The 19,998-nt window shown below is 35.7% G+C and overlaps 1 protein-coding gene across 1 annotated transcript in view; it reads right to left on the bottom strand.

Annotated features, from left to right (window-relative positions):
- LOC150102416 (muscle-specific protein 300 kDa-like) overlaps positions 1 to 19,998 on the bottom strand; it is a 1,203,500-nt gene that overhangs the window by 80,801 nt on the left and 1,102,701 nt on the right. Inside the window, exon 72 of the mRNA XM_090399574.1 lies at positions 1,574 to 1,748. Within this exon, the coding sequence (XP_090255700.1) occupies positions 1,574 to 1,748 (175 nt within the window). The remainder of the gene's footprint in view (positions 1 to 1,573; positions 1,749 to 19,998) is intronic.

Here is a 19,998-nt window from a genome sequence, read left to right as displayed (position 1 = left end):
TTATGCGGTACCAAGGCAATTGATGTGAAGTCATAAGCCTCTATATACATGCAAGTAGCCCAGTCATGAAGTGACTTCATGTGCAAAATTTGCATAACCACCTCTCAACAGTTTAAAAGTCTCAATCATATAACCTCTCTTTCTTCTATCCACCAAACTCTGCAGTCCACATTCCCTCAGCCGATCCTCATAACTATCATTGTACAGTCCTGAAACCATCTTTGTTACCCACCTTTATACCCTTTCCACAGTTAATTTATCCCCTTCACATCCTGGGGAACCAGATCTGAGAACAATAGTCTAAATGTGATCTGATCAGAGTCTTATACAACAGAATGATAACTTTTATCTCTGCAGGTCTCCTTCTCATTATTGCAGCAATCTTCTGCGTTACCTTCACTACCTTTGCAATATGTCCCCTAAATTTCAGGTTTCTATCAATCATTAAACATAGATCTCTTGTCTATCTTACATCCTCCAGTTTAACTCCTCCCATAGAGTATACAGCATCCCATCGATGTTTCCCAAACCTCAAGACCTTACATTTTGCTGCATTAAACTGATACCCCATTCATTTGCCCATCTGTCTAGTTTATTCAAATGCTCTTGCAGGGCTGCCACATCTGCACTATTGCTGATAACCCTTCCTAGCTTTACATCATCCGCAAACAACTGAATATCCCTTTGCAATCCATTAACAATGTCATTGATATAAAGGTTGAACAATACAGGTCCCAGTACTGAGCCCTGTGGAACCCCACTTGTAACCTTCTGCTTTCTTGATATTGCCCCACCATACACAACTCTCTGATACCTATCAGACAGCCAATCCTGAATCCATTTGACTAACTGAACATTTAAACCCATGTGCTGCACCTTAAATATCAGCTTATCATGTGGCACCCTGTCAACAAAATCCAAAAAAATGGCAGTATATGCCTTTCCCTCACCTGCTCTTGTCACTTTATTATAAAAGGCAATCATATTAAAAAGATTGTTGTTTGTGTGCTTCAATGCCTTTCCAATAATCTTGTATACCTCAATTAATTTTTATCCTTACATTTCAGGCCTGCAAAATCAAACTCCATATTGAAGTACTGACCACCTTCTAGTCATATGAAGTGATCTGCAATTCTCAAGTCATTTTTAGTAACTTCTTAATGCTCTCTTCACCATTTACAAAAACAAAATTTACAAAAACAAAATTTACAAAACTAAAAATGAGAATTCCAGACTAAGCAAATACAAATAGTGAAAAAAAATTAATGGTTTATGAACAATATATTATTATTCATGCTGACCAGAATTCTTATTATAGCCCAAATATTCTGGAAATGCTAAGAAATCAGTTCCACATTTCAATCCCCCTAACTAGTATTACCAGGTTTTTATCTCATCCCGCTTTTGTAAAATGCTGTCAATTTAAAGTAATCAATTCATACTTTTAAGATTAACAAAGTACATCAGTTTCAAAACTTAATAATGACACCAGAAATTCTTAATGGCTTTTAGTTTGAAATGAACAACAAAAATGTTTATATAAAGTTTGTTTGGTAAAGAAATACAAACTTACAGTAATACACGTTTCAGTTCTTTTGATATCAGGATCATAGCAATCTAATTTTTTGATTTTCTTTTCCATTTGTTCAATGGCTGATCTTATAGATGTGATTTGTGATTCGAGTTTTTGAAGAGTTTCTTTTTCTTCTTTGACCTGTTTAATTCTTTCTTCAATACCATTTAAAAGCCTAAAAGAAGGAAAAACATAATGAAGGTCTGTAGATTTAAAAAAATTTTGCACGATAGTTTCAAAATTTATAATTAACAGACCTTAATGGGGTCAGTTTTTGTTTTCTATGGCACATCACCAACTCTGGGCTGCGATGCATGAAGTTAATGTTTAAGAGAATAAAAAAAAAAGTAACAGGTGCATAAATTAGAACAAAACATGATTTCAAATTAAGTGTAAACTGATAAAATTGCACAGAAATATCAGTAAAATTGATAAATTTTTAAACAAGATTATATAAGTTAGTATGCTGTAAAAATTTAAAAGCACTAGACATATTTGAAGAAAGAGATAATCTGACTGAGTGTATAAGGCTCAGGAAGAGAACTGAAATAATGACTGTGCTCATTAGAGAATTGAGAATAGTCTAATAAAACACAGTGAATGATTAAAGCTAATGAACAATACTCTTACAAAGTCATATCATCATCCCTCAACTGGAAGGAGGATGCAAGATGAGTATGACCCATGCAAAGCTGATCAAGAATAACCTCTTCTCCAAGAACCTCAGCAGACTCGAATGTTATAGTTTAATTACAAGCTTTATCTGGTAGGATTTGTTGTTGGCTTCTCTATTCTGTGGTGTTTGCCATTGGGTTATTACCTTTTGTCTTAGGATCTGCTTGTGATCTGTTGGGGGGGGGGGGAGGCTTAAGCTACATGGTCCAATCCTGATGTGGATTGGGATCCAACCAGGTGAATATCTAGATGAAGAGTTCTTATTTGATATAACAAATATTGGATCCAAAAAAAGCACTGAATGTGGACAGTGCCTACAGAGAACTTAAAAAAAAATTCATCTTTATGCAATGTAAAGCAAGCTCTATGGCATGCAGCTCAGTAACAGCAGAACCTGCTACATTCAAGTGGGATTTAATCAAATATTTAAGCTAAAGACAATGCCAGATTTCACAAAAACATCTGATTTTCAACATGTATGCAGACAGAAAAAAAAATCATGTATTCTTCTGCTTTATGTATTTGAATGAGCAGCAGATAGACAGAGAAAGTGATGATGTGTTTTCTAAAAATGCACAAAAAGAGACTGCATGATAGAATGCAACTGTGCTGTGGTGGAAATCTGTTCAGTGGTGTCAGTGGTGCAGTGCTTCTAATTCACAAACCAAAGAGAAGTTATGGCAGTATGACAATTATTGTATAACTATTCCCACTGTGGGCAAAAATAGCATGTCCATATGGGATGGCCTAGCAGGAATTTTATTTTGATGGCATGTAGTAAAGATAGTTGCTGGCATCAAAGTAAAATTGATTTGCATAATCATCAATCTCCTGATATATATATCCCTAAGGGATGTTCAGATTACTATGACAGTACTACATGATTAAATTTACACGTTTTAATCTCCTATCAACAATTTTCTTCCAAATCAGTCCGTTACTTGTGAGAACTCCAATACTGTCATATCTAACATTTCGTGCTTCAAAGGCACTTCTAAATGAATCTATCCACCTAGACCTTAGTCTTCCTCTGGGTCACTTTCCTATCATCTTGGAATCAAACAACTGTTTTGCTAACCTATCCTCACCCATTCTATTTAAGTCGCCAGTGGCCATACTACCTTAAATTAGCTCTGCTGACACATTGTTGAATGCTGATAAAGTCAAGTTCCTTTCTTAATATCTTCATTTTTGATGATTTCTTCATTTTCATCATTGATGCCCTCATATCATAATTGATTTGCTTCCATGTATAAAAAAAAAAAAAAGAAAAAGAAAAAAAAAAAAAAGTGAAGTTTGAAATGGTCCAGCTGCAGTTCTATTTGGCTGATGATAGAAAGAATCCAGTCATCAAAGCCTCTGGCAGAAGAGGACCTGAGACCCATAACTGAATCTTGGTCTGATAACTGCTTGATATAAAAATAGAATGTAGCATCGATCTGCACTCCCAGAGATGTAAAAAGGGTGCATTACTATCCAGCATTTATCTACGAATTCACATATGTGAAGCACCAATCGTAGTTTTTTTTGTTGAATATAAGTCCTAAGCAGACTGCCTCCATTGCACACTGGAATATCTTTTGCCTTGTCAATTTTAATCCTAAATATGTTATAATATTTCCATTTTTATCAACGATTTACATGATAATTGTTGGTCATATAAATCGTTGATATTATTATTATTAACACCAGACCTCCATGGAGCCAAAAGACTTCACAGAAGGCACACTCTGTTACACACAAAACCCATCAAACAATGCTTTAAACCCCTTCAATGTATCTGCATTCACCAGAATGACAGGCAATGCATTCCACTCACTAACTCTCCATGCAAAGAACCTGCTCCTTATATGGCTGCTCATGTTCTCCTTCTACAGCTTCCAGGAATGTCCCCTTGTTCTTAGCCCCTTCCCCCATTCTAAGAAAAATTTCTTCCACATCAACCCAGTAACAATTCTTTACCAACTTAAATATCTCAGACATATCCCTCTCTCTCTCTTCTTCCTATTCACAATGCCTTGAAAACTACATTCCTTCAATCTGTCTTCTTATCCCAAAGACCAGTTACCACCTTAGACAGTCGTCTCTCGATTCTTTCCAACATACCTTCATCACCATAAAAAACCAAGAGACCAAGCATGTGCACAATAATCTATATGAAGCCTGATCAAGGTTTTATACAATGGAACCAGAACCTCTTGATTTTTGCACCTTAAGGTCCTCCCCATCACTGCAATTATCAGATGTGACAACTTCATAACATGTGCAATGTGACCTCTGAAATTCGGATCCTTGTCTGCTACTACTCCAAGGTTTCTTGTCTCCACAACTTCATCCAAAATTTCCCAACCAAGTGTATACTTTGTATTCCATTGTCTTCTTCCAAATTTCAGAACTTTACACTTTGCAACACTGAATGGACAGTTCCATAATGCTGCCCACTCATACAATCTATTCAAGTCCTATAAGGCCACAACAACTACTTCATTCCTTATCACCCTCCCCAGTTTTGCATAATCTGCAAACAGTTGTATATCACAAGTTAAACCCATCCAATATAATTAATATACAAACTAAATAACAATGATCCCAAAACAGACCCCTGGGACACACCACTAGTGACTTTCCTCTTCTGGGATACTGTGTTTATTGTCTCCTCAACTTCCTCCAAAATTTCCCAAGTGTATACTTTGCATTCCATTGTTGTCTTCCAAATTTCAGACCCTTACACTTTGCAACACTAAATGGACAGTTCCATAATGCTGCCCACTCATACAATCTATTCAAGTCCTATAAAGCCACAACAACTACTTCATTCCTTATCACCCTCCCCAGTACTGCATAATCTGCAAACAGTTGTATATCACAAGTTAAACCTGTCCAATATAATTAATATACAAACTAAATAACAATGATCCCAAAACAGATCCCTGGGGCACACCACTAGTGACTTTCCTCTTCTGGGATACTAAACCCCATACACAACTTGTATGGGGTTTAGCTGATACCAATCTGATAGACAGTCACCAATTGAACTCACTAGTCTGTTATCCATTTCATTCTGCTTCAGTTTAGTGACCAACTTGTGGTGTTGCAATCTATCAAAAATCTTTGCAAAATCTAAGTATACTACTGTATATGCATAACCCTTGTCCAATACATTTGTCACCTTGTGACAAATATATTGGACAATTTGATAAAACACAACCTCCCTTTAACAAACCCATGCTGAAAAGCACACAGAATACCTATTTCTCACCAACTTCTCCAATACCTTAACTACAACCCCAGATATACAAATCAGCATATAATTTGTAGCCTTAGCTTTATCACTACTTTCTGAGTTATGCAGCTAAAAGAGTCTTGTTTAATTTGTAGCCTTAGCTTTATCACTACTTTCTAAGTTATGCAGCTAAAAGAGTCTTGTTTAATAGGCAGGCCAAAGCTGATGCTATTTCCTTGGAGCATTCCCTTAAGACACATGATGATGTGTCATGAAGTCCTATTGCCTTATTAAGATCTAGCTTAACTCCTCATATCTCTTGCTTGCTCACCATTAAGTCTTCTCTCATTTCATTCTCTACACTGAGGCTTCTGATTTCACACAATGAAGACGAAACACCCTCATGGACTACTCACTGAAAACCTCAGTATGTTCTCTGCAGCAGTTGCCAATCTTCCAGTTTTATCCATTAACATCATCATCATTCTCTTTTTTATTTGCCACATATCTAAAAAACTAACGAGAATTTTTCTTGACTTGATTTGCTAATTTCTACTCGTACTGTGCTCCTGTTGTTCTTACCAACTGAGTAACTCTCCTGGCTTACTCTTTATGCAACTGATTATTACCAATACTCATCTTGTGCTGCTTCCAAAGTGCTTTCTTTCAGATTTCATGGTTAATTCCCCCTCATTCATCCATTTTCTGCCTTATTCAACCTTTTGATCTTTGGAATACATTCATACTGTTATGCATTTCTTTGCCAGTTCCCAAGTAGCATTTATTTCCTTACCGTTCAACTCCTGCAGTTTATTTATCAGTGCTTCCAGCCATATGGTAATTAGCTTTGATCTTATAAGCTGTCTACAGCTTATAAGATCAAAGTACATGGGACTGTAAAAATATGTCAAAAACGTATGAGCTGATCTAGCAGATGCATGGGACTGTAAAAATATGTCAAAAACGTATGAGCTGATCTAGCAGATGCAACCACTATGGTGGCTTGGAATTCAGCAAAACTGAACACATCAAAATTAAGGCTTTCATTTTTCTACAATTGTAAAACTGTATAAAGCAGTGGATGCTGATTTTACATAGGAGAGGAGATGGTCTGTAAAGAACTCGATGAGAATGTATAAATTACACACTTTTAGAAGCAGTTTTCTTTTAAATGCACAAGCAAGCAACTCTGCTGTATAATTACAGCAGTGCAATCAAGTGGGATCTGGTTAGCTACAGAAATGTCGAAACAGCATCACAGGCAACTGAGGTCTCAGATCTTGAACCATCAGTATAAATGGGCAAGAAATCAGAGTGCACTGCTCTGTGGCCATTAAACGATTGCAGGCAGAGGAGTATCAGATTTCCAATTGGTAATGTCAGAGGTTGAAGGATAAATACAAATCTACCATGGAAAAATGATGTTATGATTGATGTAGTTAATGTTGACATTCATACCCAATAGCTTGCATAATCTCTTTAACATTTATACCAATGGGATGTGAAAGTCAGACCAATAAAGCTAAAAATTATAGGTTAATCTATATATCTATATATAGGAGTTGCCAAACGGTGTACCACCTTTTTATTAAATTACTCTGGATTTAGAGAAAGATGTTGAAAGTCTAACCAAGTAAAAAATAAACTGAAAAAAAAAAAAAAAAAAGGTGGCACACCATTTGGCAACTCCTATAGGTGGAGATGACCTTGCTAATGCTTCTGCCTAGTATCTCCACTCGGGCCTGGCTCCCACTGAAGAGACCTCAATAAAGGTCGAAACTAGTCTGGGTAGTGGCCCTCCCCTTAATGCATAACATTATACATATCTGTAAGGAGATGTGTTTTGCATTATGGGAGATACTGAGATAGGAGTGATGTTAGCTTGCTCCACCTTTGCAACGAGTTGCCCGGTGTTGTACCACCTTACCCCAGTCCTGAAGATACTTTCAGGTGCAAACTTTGTTTGCTCACACTTGGATAAAGGATTAAACTAAATTTATTATAAGTTGGTAAAGGGTTGTTACTGGATTGATGTGGAAGCAATTGTTGATGGAATAGAAGTGGGGGGGGGGGGGTTAGACACAGTAACATCTCTGGAAGCTGTGTAATGAAAGTGTGAGCAGAGGCATAAGGAGCAGGTTCTTTGCATGGAGAGTAGAATGTATTGCCTGACACTGTGGTGAATATAGATACACTGAATGAGTTTACACCATGATTTGGTCGGCTTTCGTGGGTAACCGTGTGCTGAGTCTTTTGACTCCATGGAGGTCTGGTGTTAATAATACTCAGGTTCAAGGTGATGAACTATGCTATTCACATAGTATACAAAGAACTCAAAACATCTTTTTTGCAAGACATCAGGATATATGTATGAAATCCTTCATGATTTCATACATATATCCTGATGTGCTTACAAAAGGATTCCACTGTGGAGTCCTTTCGTAAGCAAGTAGTTAATGTACCTGCTCTCCAAATAACAGGCTGCAAGTTCAAATTACACAATGGACATGGATGTTTGTGAATAGGTAGTAGGTGAATTTGTGAGAACAATGTCCTGCTCAATATTGGACTGAAGTGGCATGAAAAGTTACAAGTTTGGTTTCTAGATTGGGTAAAAAATAAATAAAATACGAAAAAAAAAAAAATTATAAAATAATCATTTAGTCCACTCAGGGTACCTATGTACTATATGTTTACTATCGCCCATGGGTGGGAGTCACATAAAGAAAGAAAGAAAGAAAGAAAAAGATTTCTATTGCAAAAATTCAGCATACAAAGCATGCATACTGTGAGATGAACAAGAAACTGCAATGCTAGTATTATACTGAGTAAACAACTTTTAATTTGCTTTAACTTATAATTTTCTTCTGGTTGCAAGCTACATGTGCTTGATACACAGATATTGTGTATTGTGTATTATTGCAATGCTGAAACAAAACTGACATGTAAAGAGGCAAAATGACGTCCTTATCTTTACAAGTCCTTGATAAGACCTCACTTGGACTATTGTGCACAGGTCTGGTCTCATGATTTTCGTTGCGATTCTGATACAGTGTAGAGAGAGAGAGAGAGAGAGTGTGTTTAAAATTTGTAATAATTCATAATAAGATTGTGGAATACTGATTATGAAGACAATGAGAATTTGTAAACTGCAGACACTGGCAAACAGGAGAAAGAAAGGTGATATGATTGAGACAGACTTCTGAAAGGGTCATACAGGATTTCAGTTGATGGCATTTTTTATTTTATAGAGGGTGGGGAAAGGACATGATGGCATTATTGGAAGCTGAGAATGAATGCTACTAAGAAGGGAGTGAGATATAGATTTTTCTTTCATAGAGTGATGTGTGATTGGAATGGATTGCCATTGGATGTCATGTGTGCAAGCAGTGTAAATGAACTCAAGAACAAGTATGATAGCTGGTGCATGTACTGTGTGATCTCCCTTGATGAGTCCCTGACACCCTGGAAGGCTCTCATAATAATAGTTTTGAAGTTAAGGTAAAATTTCTAAGAACTAAAAATTATGAATTGCAAATTCTTGAATAAACAATTTCCAGGGTATGTGTCTGCTTTTTTTTTTTTTTTTTTTTTTTTTTTTTAACGAGTGTAAACTCCATATCCATTTTTTGAACAGCTACAACTGTACAACTTTTGAGTATTAGACTCTTGATTATATGAAGTGTTTTACTCAAAATATCTCTGTTAAAAGCTCCCAAAGATATGCACAATTCTCTTCCCTCACCTTGTATATACTAGCTGATATATATATATAGAGAGAGAGAGAGTCAGCTAGTATATATATATATATATATATATATACATACTAGCTGACTCTCCTGCTTCACTGAGGTGAACTTATACTGCCAGCAGTTCACGTGTCAGGGTATTTACTTGAGTACTGGTGCTGGTGCTTTCGTCATGGTGTAGAATTATGAGCATTATAGCACTTCTTTGTAAACAACATTAGAGGTTTCATCATCCTTGACAAAAATTAAATTCTCAGGACTGCTAACTCGAAAACATGCTATATATAACTGCCCATGTCCGAAACATTCACCTCTTAAATCTAAACCTGCATATCTATGGGTCAGTCCTTTAGCTTTATTAATCATCACTGCAAAGCAAACGCTTATTGGAAATTGTGACTGTTTGAATGCAAATAGATAGTCTGAAGGAATGAAGAGTATGAATGAAGACAATTTCTCCAATACCAGGACCTGTAAATATCACAGTTTCTATCATATTCAGTTTCAATGATTTTACTTGAAGCCCAGTTCCATTGCAAAGATTTTGGGGATTCAGATTTCTGAGCAACATAATGGGAACAACTATTTTCATTTTTAATCTTATGACCAGGCAATCCAGGTATATTAAGCGAATTTAAAAATTCCATGGGAAAATGATATGTATCATCAACTGATTTGTAACCACTGACAGATCAATTAATCCTATTAAGTACCAACTTGTTCATTATTGACACACTGTCATTTCAAGGTGCGAGGATAGCTCTCACCCTGAACCAAGAAGGTGACACTGCACAACAGTTCGTCTGCAGTTCAAACAATTTTCCCAATATTTAGGTGTGTTAACATAATTTTTCTGTCTCTTTGCTGTACTTCACCATTGCCAATTTTTAACATTTTTGAAGAGAAGGAATGTGCATTAGAGTCTCCATGTAGGGGAACACGCATATTGGTTTTGAGAGAAACTTCTCTATATCATGCCATAGTGATGATTTCTTAAAACAGGTTGTCTGCCCTGTTTCTGCAAGAATACGATGGGCAGTGTTTGTCGAAAATTGCTGGCAAATAAAACAGCTATTCCACCCATTCTTCAATCGTCTGATCTCATATCCCTCAGTGTTCTGTTGACCATTTCGACAGATGTTTTATGGGACATTGTATATTCATCCCAAACAATCAAAGAACCCTTTTGTAACAATTTTGACAAATTACTTTGCTTCGATACAGTGCACATAGGTGTATACATTAATCACATTTGTAAATGGTACTTTGAAAGTAGAATGAGCAGTTCAACCACCTTGCAATAGAGTAGCTGCTATACCTGAGGATGCCACAGTCAGAGCAATTTAACCTTGGCTTCTCAACTTAGCTAATAACAAATTTAGTAAAAATGTTTTGCCAGTACCACCTGGTGCATCCAAGAAAAAGTTTCCCTGAATGATTTTCACAGCTTGTTAAAACATTATGAAAAACTTCAGCTTGATCTGAAGTTAGTGATTGTTCGTGCAATAAATTCCGAAGTTCATTGAAATTGTATGAGGTTTCCAGATTAAATCTGTATCTAGAGGCAAAGGATTGTTGGTATCAGAAGACCCGAAATCTTTAACACTTTTGTCACTTATTGACTTAACAATTGATTCAAATCTCGATAATGCCTCATTATATATTGCTTCATTAAACTGAGCCAGAGAATGAGTAGAATGTTCTTGGTGTAAAATATCTTCTGAAAAATTATTTTTGTAAGTTGACCATAGTGACTGAGGGTCAGTCATGTTGCAGTGAACCAACATTACAGCAAACAAAAGGTGTAAAGATGACTGTGAGTTTGAAATAATTGCACTGCCGAGACAATCGGACCAGTGAGAATCATCTTCTAGCAAATTCAAAGCCTTACTTGCATTCTGGTATGTTGGATGTACTACACTATTTGAGTTCGGACAACAGGTCCACATGGACTGTACATCATATGTTTTGTTATGACAATGAACAGTTCTTTGTCACATTGAGGAGAAGTTATCTTGCACTTATAATGGAATCAATTTCATGCCTCCTGATTTTATCTTCGAGCCAAATCAATATGTGAGTGTGTGGCAATCCTCTTTTTTGCCATTCTACTGAATACATATAGCACTCTCCATGCTCAAAAAACTTTGCTTTGTGATGAGATTCATCAATTTCATCAGCTTGCCATAAAAAACTCTTACAATGATGTAATGCTTGTCATAAGTCTTATTACTAGGTAGCAAATTTCCAAAATCTCTGGCCAATTACTGTTGCACATGAAGGTAATGAAAAGGTCAGTGCCACCATATGTTCTAACACAGATCACTGCCTTCTTCTTTCCCACGAAAGAAGAAGGCAATATTTGAATTTGGTCAAAGTTTGAAGCATTTTCATCAGCACGGGAATGTATATAATTTTCTACTCAAAGTTTACTTTGGTTTACATGTATGTAAGTGAGATGCTCAAATTCAATTTTAGCATACATCAACCCAGTATTGATTCATTCATGAGTTGACTGTATGTATGTAGTGGATTTAAATTTTCCATCCATACCATCATACGATACAGATAAAAATTCATTGCTAAAATGGTTTTTCTACTTGTAGGTTCTCCACTTCCTGGATTCATTTGTGCTACATCAATGCAATATCCATTCCCTCTTCTGCAAAATAAAAGTGGATACTGGAGTGCATCAAAGGCTTCACATGTCTCGCATATCCTCTATTTTAGTCTATCATCACGACCATGCAAGATTATGTCTCTGCAGTTAAATTCTTGCCCAGTAATGACAATCACTACTTCATTAGCTGTAGGCACAGAGAATCTGCCTGTGTGATATCCTGTCACAACTGTTGGATCAGTGGAACATCTTATATTACAACTGTAAGAGATAGCAGACTGTTCCTTATTATTCCAAGACACTTCAATAATTTCACTCTCTATCTTGTCTCATACACCTTGCCACAGGAGTTGAACGACTCATAGAACTTGCTCTTCATTGTGGCATATTGGAAAAAATACTAAAAAAACTATTAATAAATATAATAATGGTAATAACAAAATAACTTAATATCACAGTATCTATCATTGGAATTTTAAAATATCTAAAAATTTAACAATATCTGACCACAGGTAATAAAAAAAGAACTTAACAGAATTAAACAATATCTAAAAAATTTAATGGCCAGTTTAACAGTATCTGTAAACTGGGCCATGGAGTGAGGTAAAAAAACAAAACAAAAAACACTTCTCTATAATCTCGAGGTGTACAATGATGAAAATGAACATAAACCATCTTTGTAACATCCTCTATCTATTGGTGAAGGCATAATCAAAATCGATCAATTCATTCTTGAGTTATAAGTGAACATCAAAAATGGACTTTGCTTTATATATATATATATATATATTTATATTGCTCTCACCTATGAAAGGGGCTATTTGCAAACCTATAGTACATTTTGTACTGTGGGTGGGCTAAGGAATTTTTTTCCCTATTTTTGTCAATTTTATATATTTTTTGGTATTTTTTACTTGTTTTTTTACAAAGTCTGGGACCCCTGTGCTAGAGACCAAACTTGACTTTTTCAAGCCACTTCAGGCCTCCAATAAGCAGGGAAATGCTCTCAACACTGGATGATGAAATTTATCTCCCACCTAAAGGCAGTCACAAACATCCATGGCCATGATGGAATTTGAATCCACAGCCTGTTGGTTGGAGAGCAGGTACAATAACCACTTAACCAATCAGGCCAGCATGGATAGAGCATCAGCAGAACATGCCTTTGTCATGAGTGGTTATATGAAGAAAGGTGAAAAATTTGTATGAAGATCTGACAAAAGATGGAAAGCAACTGAGACCTTTTGCTGCAGGTAGTGGGTGGTTCGACTGCTATAAGAGCAGCCATTCCACAATCTCAACAGGACTGGCAAGACTGCAGCTGCAGATCATGTTGCCACTGAAGAGGTTACAATCAGAAGTTTAAATTATAAGTCAGGTTTCAATTGAGAAATTCTTGAAAAAGTAGCTTTTAGCCTCCTACAAGTCTTTAACTGAAACATGTCAGTTAAAGAAAATGTGATTAATATACAGTAATGATGTATTAATCGTGAAAATAAAGAACTACTTTAATAGCTATTTGTTTTATATGTACTGAATATTTTATTTATTATGCTTATGCTTTAATATGTATGAAAAATAGGTGATTTTTGATTAAATTAACCTCGAATGATCTGAATCTTGCTCGTCTGCATTCCGACATAAGAGACATTCAAATCTTGCCTATTTTATGTAATTTCGATATACATGGCAATTCTTGAGAACACAACCCCTCCCCCGTGTATGACAAGAGTTAGCTGTATACCATAATGCAAAGCACTTGTTCTAAAGGAGCAATTAAAATCCAAATTTAATGAAAAATTTACCTTGCCACACACATACACAGGCAGTTTTTTTTTTTTTTTTTTTGCTTATATTAAGTTAAATATTAATGAAAATAAGAATATAATTTCTGGATTAGTATTAAATGTGCTTCAACTATTTGAAATCCAGAGTGCAACAAAAATATAATAATCTGTTTTGTTTCTTATATCTGTAGAGATAGAAGCTATCCAGCTAGCTTAATATCTCTACGGATGAGGTCTCACTAAAGGCCATATAGAGGATTTTTGTTTTTATGTTTCTTTTTTTGTTATCAGTTTCATATCCAATGATGGATTGCTGAATCCTACATAAGTACTCCTGCTTCTGTTGGCAACATTAAAGTCTGTGTGCTGATGCAATGCTTTAAAATGGTTATGGGTAGTCTTAAACTGGTAACCTCTGGGTGTCTGAGCCAAGACATATCTCACTTTTGGGGATAGAGATCTTTGCACAGTAACCTGTCTGCCTGCATCTGGAAATCTGGGTACATATAAGGAAAGGAGGCCTCTGGATCTTTGACCAAGAATGAATGCTTGCCTGGCTAGCTAAGTAAAATAATGTTACCACTCTCAATATACTCAATACACTATAAGTATTGCAGATAAGTGAATAGATATACAATACTATGCTTAGAAGAGTATATATACCTCTGAATCTCATTTTTAAGAAAACAAATAGCTATGACCAATAGCTATTTCTTTTCTTAAAACAAATAGCTATTGGTTTTATTCCTTATGCATAGGTACTGTAAAAGATATCTAGATCTGAATACAGGTCGCTAAAAGGTCACCTATTTCCTCCATCCATCCAGGATTGAGTTCCTTGCTCTTATTATATTGCAGATACGTGAATAGATATATAATACTATGCCTAGAAGAGTATACCTCTGCACCAGAATTACATTTGCTTTAATGAGATATAAATCTTGCCTTGCAGATCATGGTGCATTATCTAGACATATGGTCAAGTGGGGAAAAGCCTCAAGTGGTACATGAAGGCTGTGTTTTTATCAGAAAGACTGTATAGAGCTGTGAAGTCCTGATTGTTCTGCCAAGTAAGAATGACTAACTTAAACTTACCCAGTTTTCTGAGGTAATCTTGTTCAGTACATGCTAAATAAAATAAATATAGTTAATTTTGTGTGTTCTGCTGTAACTTAGTTTACATTTTTTCCCCACCTCTGAACTCTAGTGCTATAAAAAAGGAAGCTCTCCACATGCCTGTAACATTTTAATTGTACATTTTCGAGGAAATATATGCACAAGTGGAAATTTCTACATGAATGGGCATGAAAACTTATGAAGAGAGACTAATTATATTAAGTGAAACTATTATTTTAATAGAAAATACAGTTCAAATATTTACATAACATCACAATTTTTTTCCCCTTATGCCTTAAGAAAAGCTAAACTAACAAGTATGTATACATGGGCTTATCCCTAACTCTGGGCCACAGCACAACATAGCCCTGGATAATGTGGCACTATGTCAAGTGTTATATCCCCGTTTTTCTCATGCTGACTTCTTTATCGTTATTTTATCTTTAATTTTCTTTTCTTTACTTATAGTTTTGTATCTCTTACTCTCAGACTTCGGTTGCCGACAAATTTGTATAGATTTAAGACTGCGCCAGCCGGTAACTAAATTCTGATACACTATCTAAAATACTTAAGGAAAATTGTAGGGATCAAGATATATGCAGTCGTGGTCCCTATTCACATCACTAGTGGTTTCCCCCTTAAATGCACGGTACGAAATTTTCCAAACGGTAATTCAAATCCGCAGAAGATATGACAAACTCGATTATGTAAAAAGAAACACATTTATTATTTCACAAAGACAAGTATACATGTTATTTAAATTCCTAAACCTTAAAAGAGTCTGGGTTCCCCTTACTTAATTTAACACATTTAAACTACTGCACTATGATCTGTTACTGGGCATAAATTCCTCACTTCTGTACATATATCTATCCTCAGACTCTCACAATTAAGTTACTTGATAATATCATACATGAAACATTATATATAAACACTAGACAATTCAGTAAATCTGACATGTAATTCTCTAGGACAATAGTACTTATTTCTACTTAATTTTCTCCCCCAAAATATCTGTTAACATTTAATTACTTTCTGAACATATGACATTACTTTTCTTCAAACACTTAAACAGTTCGGAGCTCGGCCTCCTGTTCGGCTGGAGCCTAATATGTTTTCTTCTTAACAGTAGACACAAATGTCCAAATTGTAAACTGTTCTCGTGGCACAACACGCAAATAGCGTGTGTTCTTAACTTCTGTTTCTTTACTCCATGGATACTTTAATCCTACATTAACATAAGAAGATCTTCGCTTACCATTCTTGCTTTGACTATGTATTCTGATCTGTTCACTATACCTCCTCTGATGGCGGGCTTTGTTCCTTTGTTCTACACGAACCGAAAGCACTCATGCACAGATCTGTACACTGACGTGGATTTCATCAGCGGCTCTTTCTCCTAAAGTGTTGAACACACTGTAGTTGCAGCTTTGACTGATGTAACGTGCATAGCAAGGGGAGATTCTTGCTACACGTGGTGGCAAGCTCTACATAGCTCTACAAGCTCTACCAGGTGCCGACGAACCTCGGAGATGAGACACAAGAAATCTGAGATGAGAGACAAGAGAAAAGAGAGAGCGATTCGAACTCCCGCCGAAACTTTTATACTTCGGAACAGCTCCCTCACTCGGCGGTGTCGTCCCGCACACGGCGGCTGCCGATTGGACGCCGTGGCAAACTGCTTTTACATACCTTAAACTTGTACTTAGCTTATACATATTTATTTGTTAATATTACATGACTTTCTAATTTAATTCATTCACAATTACTATCTTAATAAACTCATGGACTATCTTAACACTGTTTAGAATTTACACATCTGGTTATTTACATTTTCTTGGGACGTTATTCGGTGCATTTCCCATCAGGAGGCACAAGCATGTCCTTATCTCTGGCTTTTGAGGTAACTTAATGTTGGGTGGGAAAAAAGGGATGACTCGTCACTTTTTCCGACACAACACAAGTTTCTCTTCCCATATAATAGAGTTCTCCAGTGTAGCTGGTTGGAATTACAGCTAAAGCAACTAACTATAAGGACAGAATATTATGTGTTATTATTACTATCAGATCTCCATGGAGTCAATGACAATGTGAATGGTCCTCATTATCTATCACATACACGAATGTAATTATTCAACAGTCTCTCTAGTAATCTATTCTACTTAAGCAACCACTCTCTATGCAAAAAAAAAAAAAAAAAAAACTGCACCTCTCTCCTACTCAAGCCCTCCTTATACAACTTCTAGAAATGGACTACAATTCACCTTCCTTCCTCCACTCAATGAAAAATCTTCCCCACATGAATCTGGTATCACCTATTTCCTACTTCACATACAAACTTTTGTTTTCTTATGCTTGAATAAAGATTGAAACAAGAATATAATTTCTTGTCAAATATAATATATTTTCCTATCCACTAGGATCTGCTAATTTCTTCAATCTCTCCTCATTCCAAACATTTTTGAGACCTGACAACATTTTAGTTACTAAGATCTGAGCTCTTTCCAAAATATTTTCATCTCCTCAAAAACCAGATGAACAAATGCAGCACACAGTAAACCATGCACTCAAGACATCTATCTGTCTAGTTACTTACTTTTTATCCCAAATCGGATAAACCTTGGAATACTGCTCTCACATTTGGTAGAGTTCACCTTTAGCCTCTCTAAAAATTCATGATACTATTCAGAAGAGAGTGATGTAGTTGATTGATGACCCCAGGGATTCTCTTCAGTCATTGTCCCAGAGATGGCGAGTTTCTGATTGTTGCTTCTGGCTGCAGATATTTTCTGAAGAGCTGTTCTGCATCCACTATGTCTCCCACTTCTGGTAAAACCTACAGCAACACAACAATAGCTGCCCTACCTCCTTTTTTTAGTGAAACTGCTGAATCTGCTACTCCCAGTCCTCTTTCATTCCATCTACCTCCAATGTGTAAAACAGTCTCCATAATTAAATATTTCCAAGGACTACAATCCCCAGCTCTTCAAGAGGAATATCAACACTTGGCTAATGACACCCAGTCCACACGTAACATTTATTTGCTATAGGCCTTGCAGCCTCTTGTGTGAGTGAGTAATTAAAAAAATAAGTGGCTTGATCAAAGAAGCCTGGTATCACAGAACTATACCTCTTTACTTTATGTCAATGTCCTCCTCGTCATTATCATAATCCAATGTGGTATAAATACTCATAATTCTAGTAATGTCTTACCAAAATTTTGGGTCCTTGCCCATACACCTCTAAGTCTTTCATCTCATTCAAGATATTCTCTACCAACTGTATACACTGCAGCACATCCTTGCCTCCTTACAAATTTGAAAAGCTTAACAATTTGGCAACAATACTGAATTGGCAGCGTCCATTCATGTGCCCATACAGATAATATACTCAAATCCTACTGAAGATGCATTTCTGCTTTACTCTTCACAGCTCTCTCCAGCCTTACATAATTTTGCAAATAGATGCATATTTTCATTTATGTCACAAGGATCTATTTTAAGCCATTATTGTTTAAATAAACAACTTTTGTTGGGAGTTGTTTATACATTCCTCTTTCAGAATAATATCTACTTGCTGATAAACTATCAGCCAGTTCTTCTTCTGTCACCATTTGCTCAAATTAATTAGCAACCTCCTATATGGCATTTTATCACATCTTTGCAAAATCTAAATATATTGCAGTATATTCATCTCCCTTTTCAAACTTATGCTGATCACAGAGAACCTACTGTTATTAACCACATTCTCGAGACATTGACTAACCTATAATTCAAAGCCACAGGCCCATCATCCCAAAATGAAACAATTTTAACTTCTTTCCACAAGGATATGCTGATTTGCAAGGCTCTTGTTAGATGTCATGTTTACCCTACCATTAACTACCCAGAAAATTGCTTCCAAACATGTAACAAGCCACTGAGTTCTAATACCTTATTAACGGTTGGGTTTCTTTAATTTTTCACCAAACTCCTGCAGATTCGCTGTCAGTCACTCCACTGCCATTCCTTCCTCACTCAACCTCTGCATATCACAGAAGGATGAAATACTTGAACTGTTCTTTAAATACTTTCAATTATATCCCTCACAGTAGCTGCTATTCACATTTATATAAACTAATATTCTCTATAATCACTTCTACAGACCACACATCAGTAGAACTAAGATTTGTATTGTGTGGCTAATAGCCTCTCATGTTGTGCTTCTGCTTACTTACCTTATCAACCAATTGATTTTCCTAGCTTGCTCTTTATATCACTCATCTTTATACTGATTATTATCATCCACATAACATTCTTTATTCTGATTATTACCTCCCAAATTATATTGTCTCAAACAAAAAATTCAAATTGAACATAAGCAGATATGAAGATATATCCCACCAGCATAACAGATATAAATTAGAAAATAGGGGGAACTGGCAGAAGAATCAGTGCTGACATAACTGGAGTTACCAAGAGAAAGAAGACTGAAACAGGTGAGATTCAGTTAATAGCTATATGATATAATTCAGGCAAGAGAGAAAGGAAAGAGCATCATTATTTCATGCAATATTAACCACTGATCCAATAGGCGATGATGTGAATTTATGTCAATCAAAACATGAATATGAAATAACATGGACTTAAAACTAAAGATAGATCTAAAGATAGTTTACATATTCCAACCACCATGGCTACTTGACTGGTTAAACATGAACATAAGCTTCTTGAATGGCAAACAATTTAACAAAGAGTGATGTGTAGAACTGAAAGATTTATTTGTGTCTATGGTCAATGGAAGGTCTACTACTAAGGAAGAAGTAGAAGAATTTTCTGAATCATTAGAGGAGATGGAATAGAAAAGGGGAAAAAAAATAAAAAAGATGGACTCTGTTGGAGATCTAAACAGCAAAGTAGGAAATGAATAGCAAACATGTGGAAGGTTTGAGAAAAATTTGGAGAAAAGTTAATGTGAAAACTTAATATAAATTTTTTGTTCAGGACATGGACTATTTATTTATGACTAATACCAGGTTCCAACAAATTCACATAGAGAGAAAACATAAAAAAATATTAAAAGACTCATTATAACTATGTTATGTTCTTTCTACATTATACATAGAACACTACTTAGTGTTACATGGTGGTCAGCATTCATAGTGAAGAATTTATGGAGACACAACACATGTGTTAGAATAATTACTTTCCTTAACATTAAGAAAAGTACAAGAAACATTAAATACATTCCTAAGCCACCTGAACAAACAACACAAA

This window comes from Typopeltis vanoorti, chromosome 10 (assembly GCF_054136105.1).
Source record: "Typopeltis vanoorti isolate ZY-2024b chromosome 10, IOZ_Tvanoo_1.0, whole genome shotgun sequence".
Lineage (NCBI taxonomy): Eukaryota > Metazoa > Arthropoda > Arachnida > Uropygi > Thelyphonidae > Typopeltis > Typopeltis vanoorti.
This window is presented reverse-complemented; position numbering and strand designations above follow the sequence as displayed.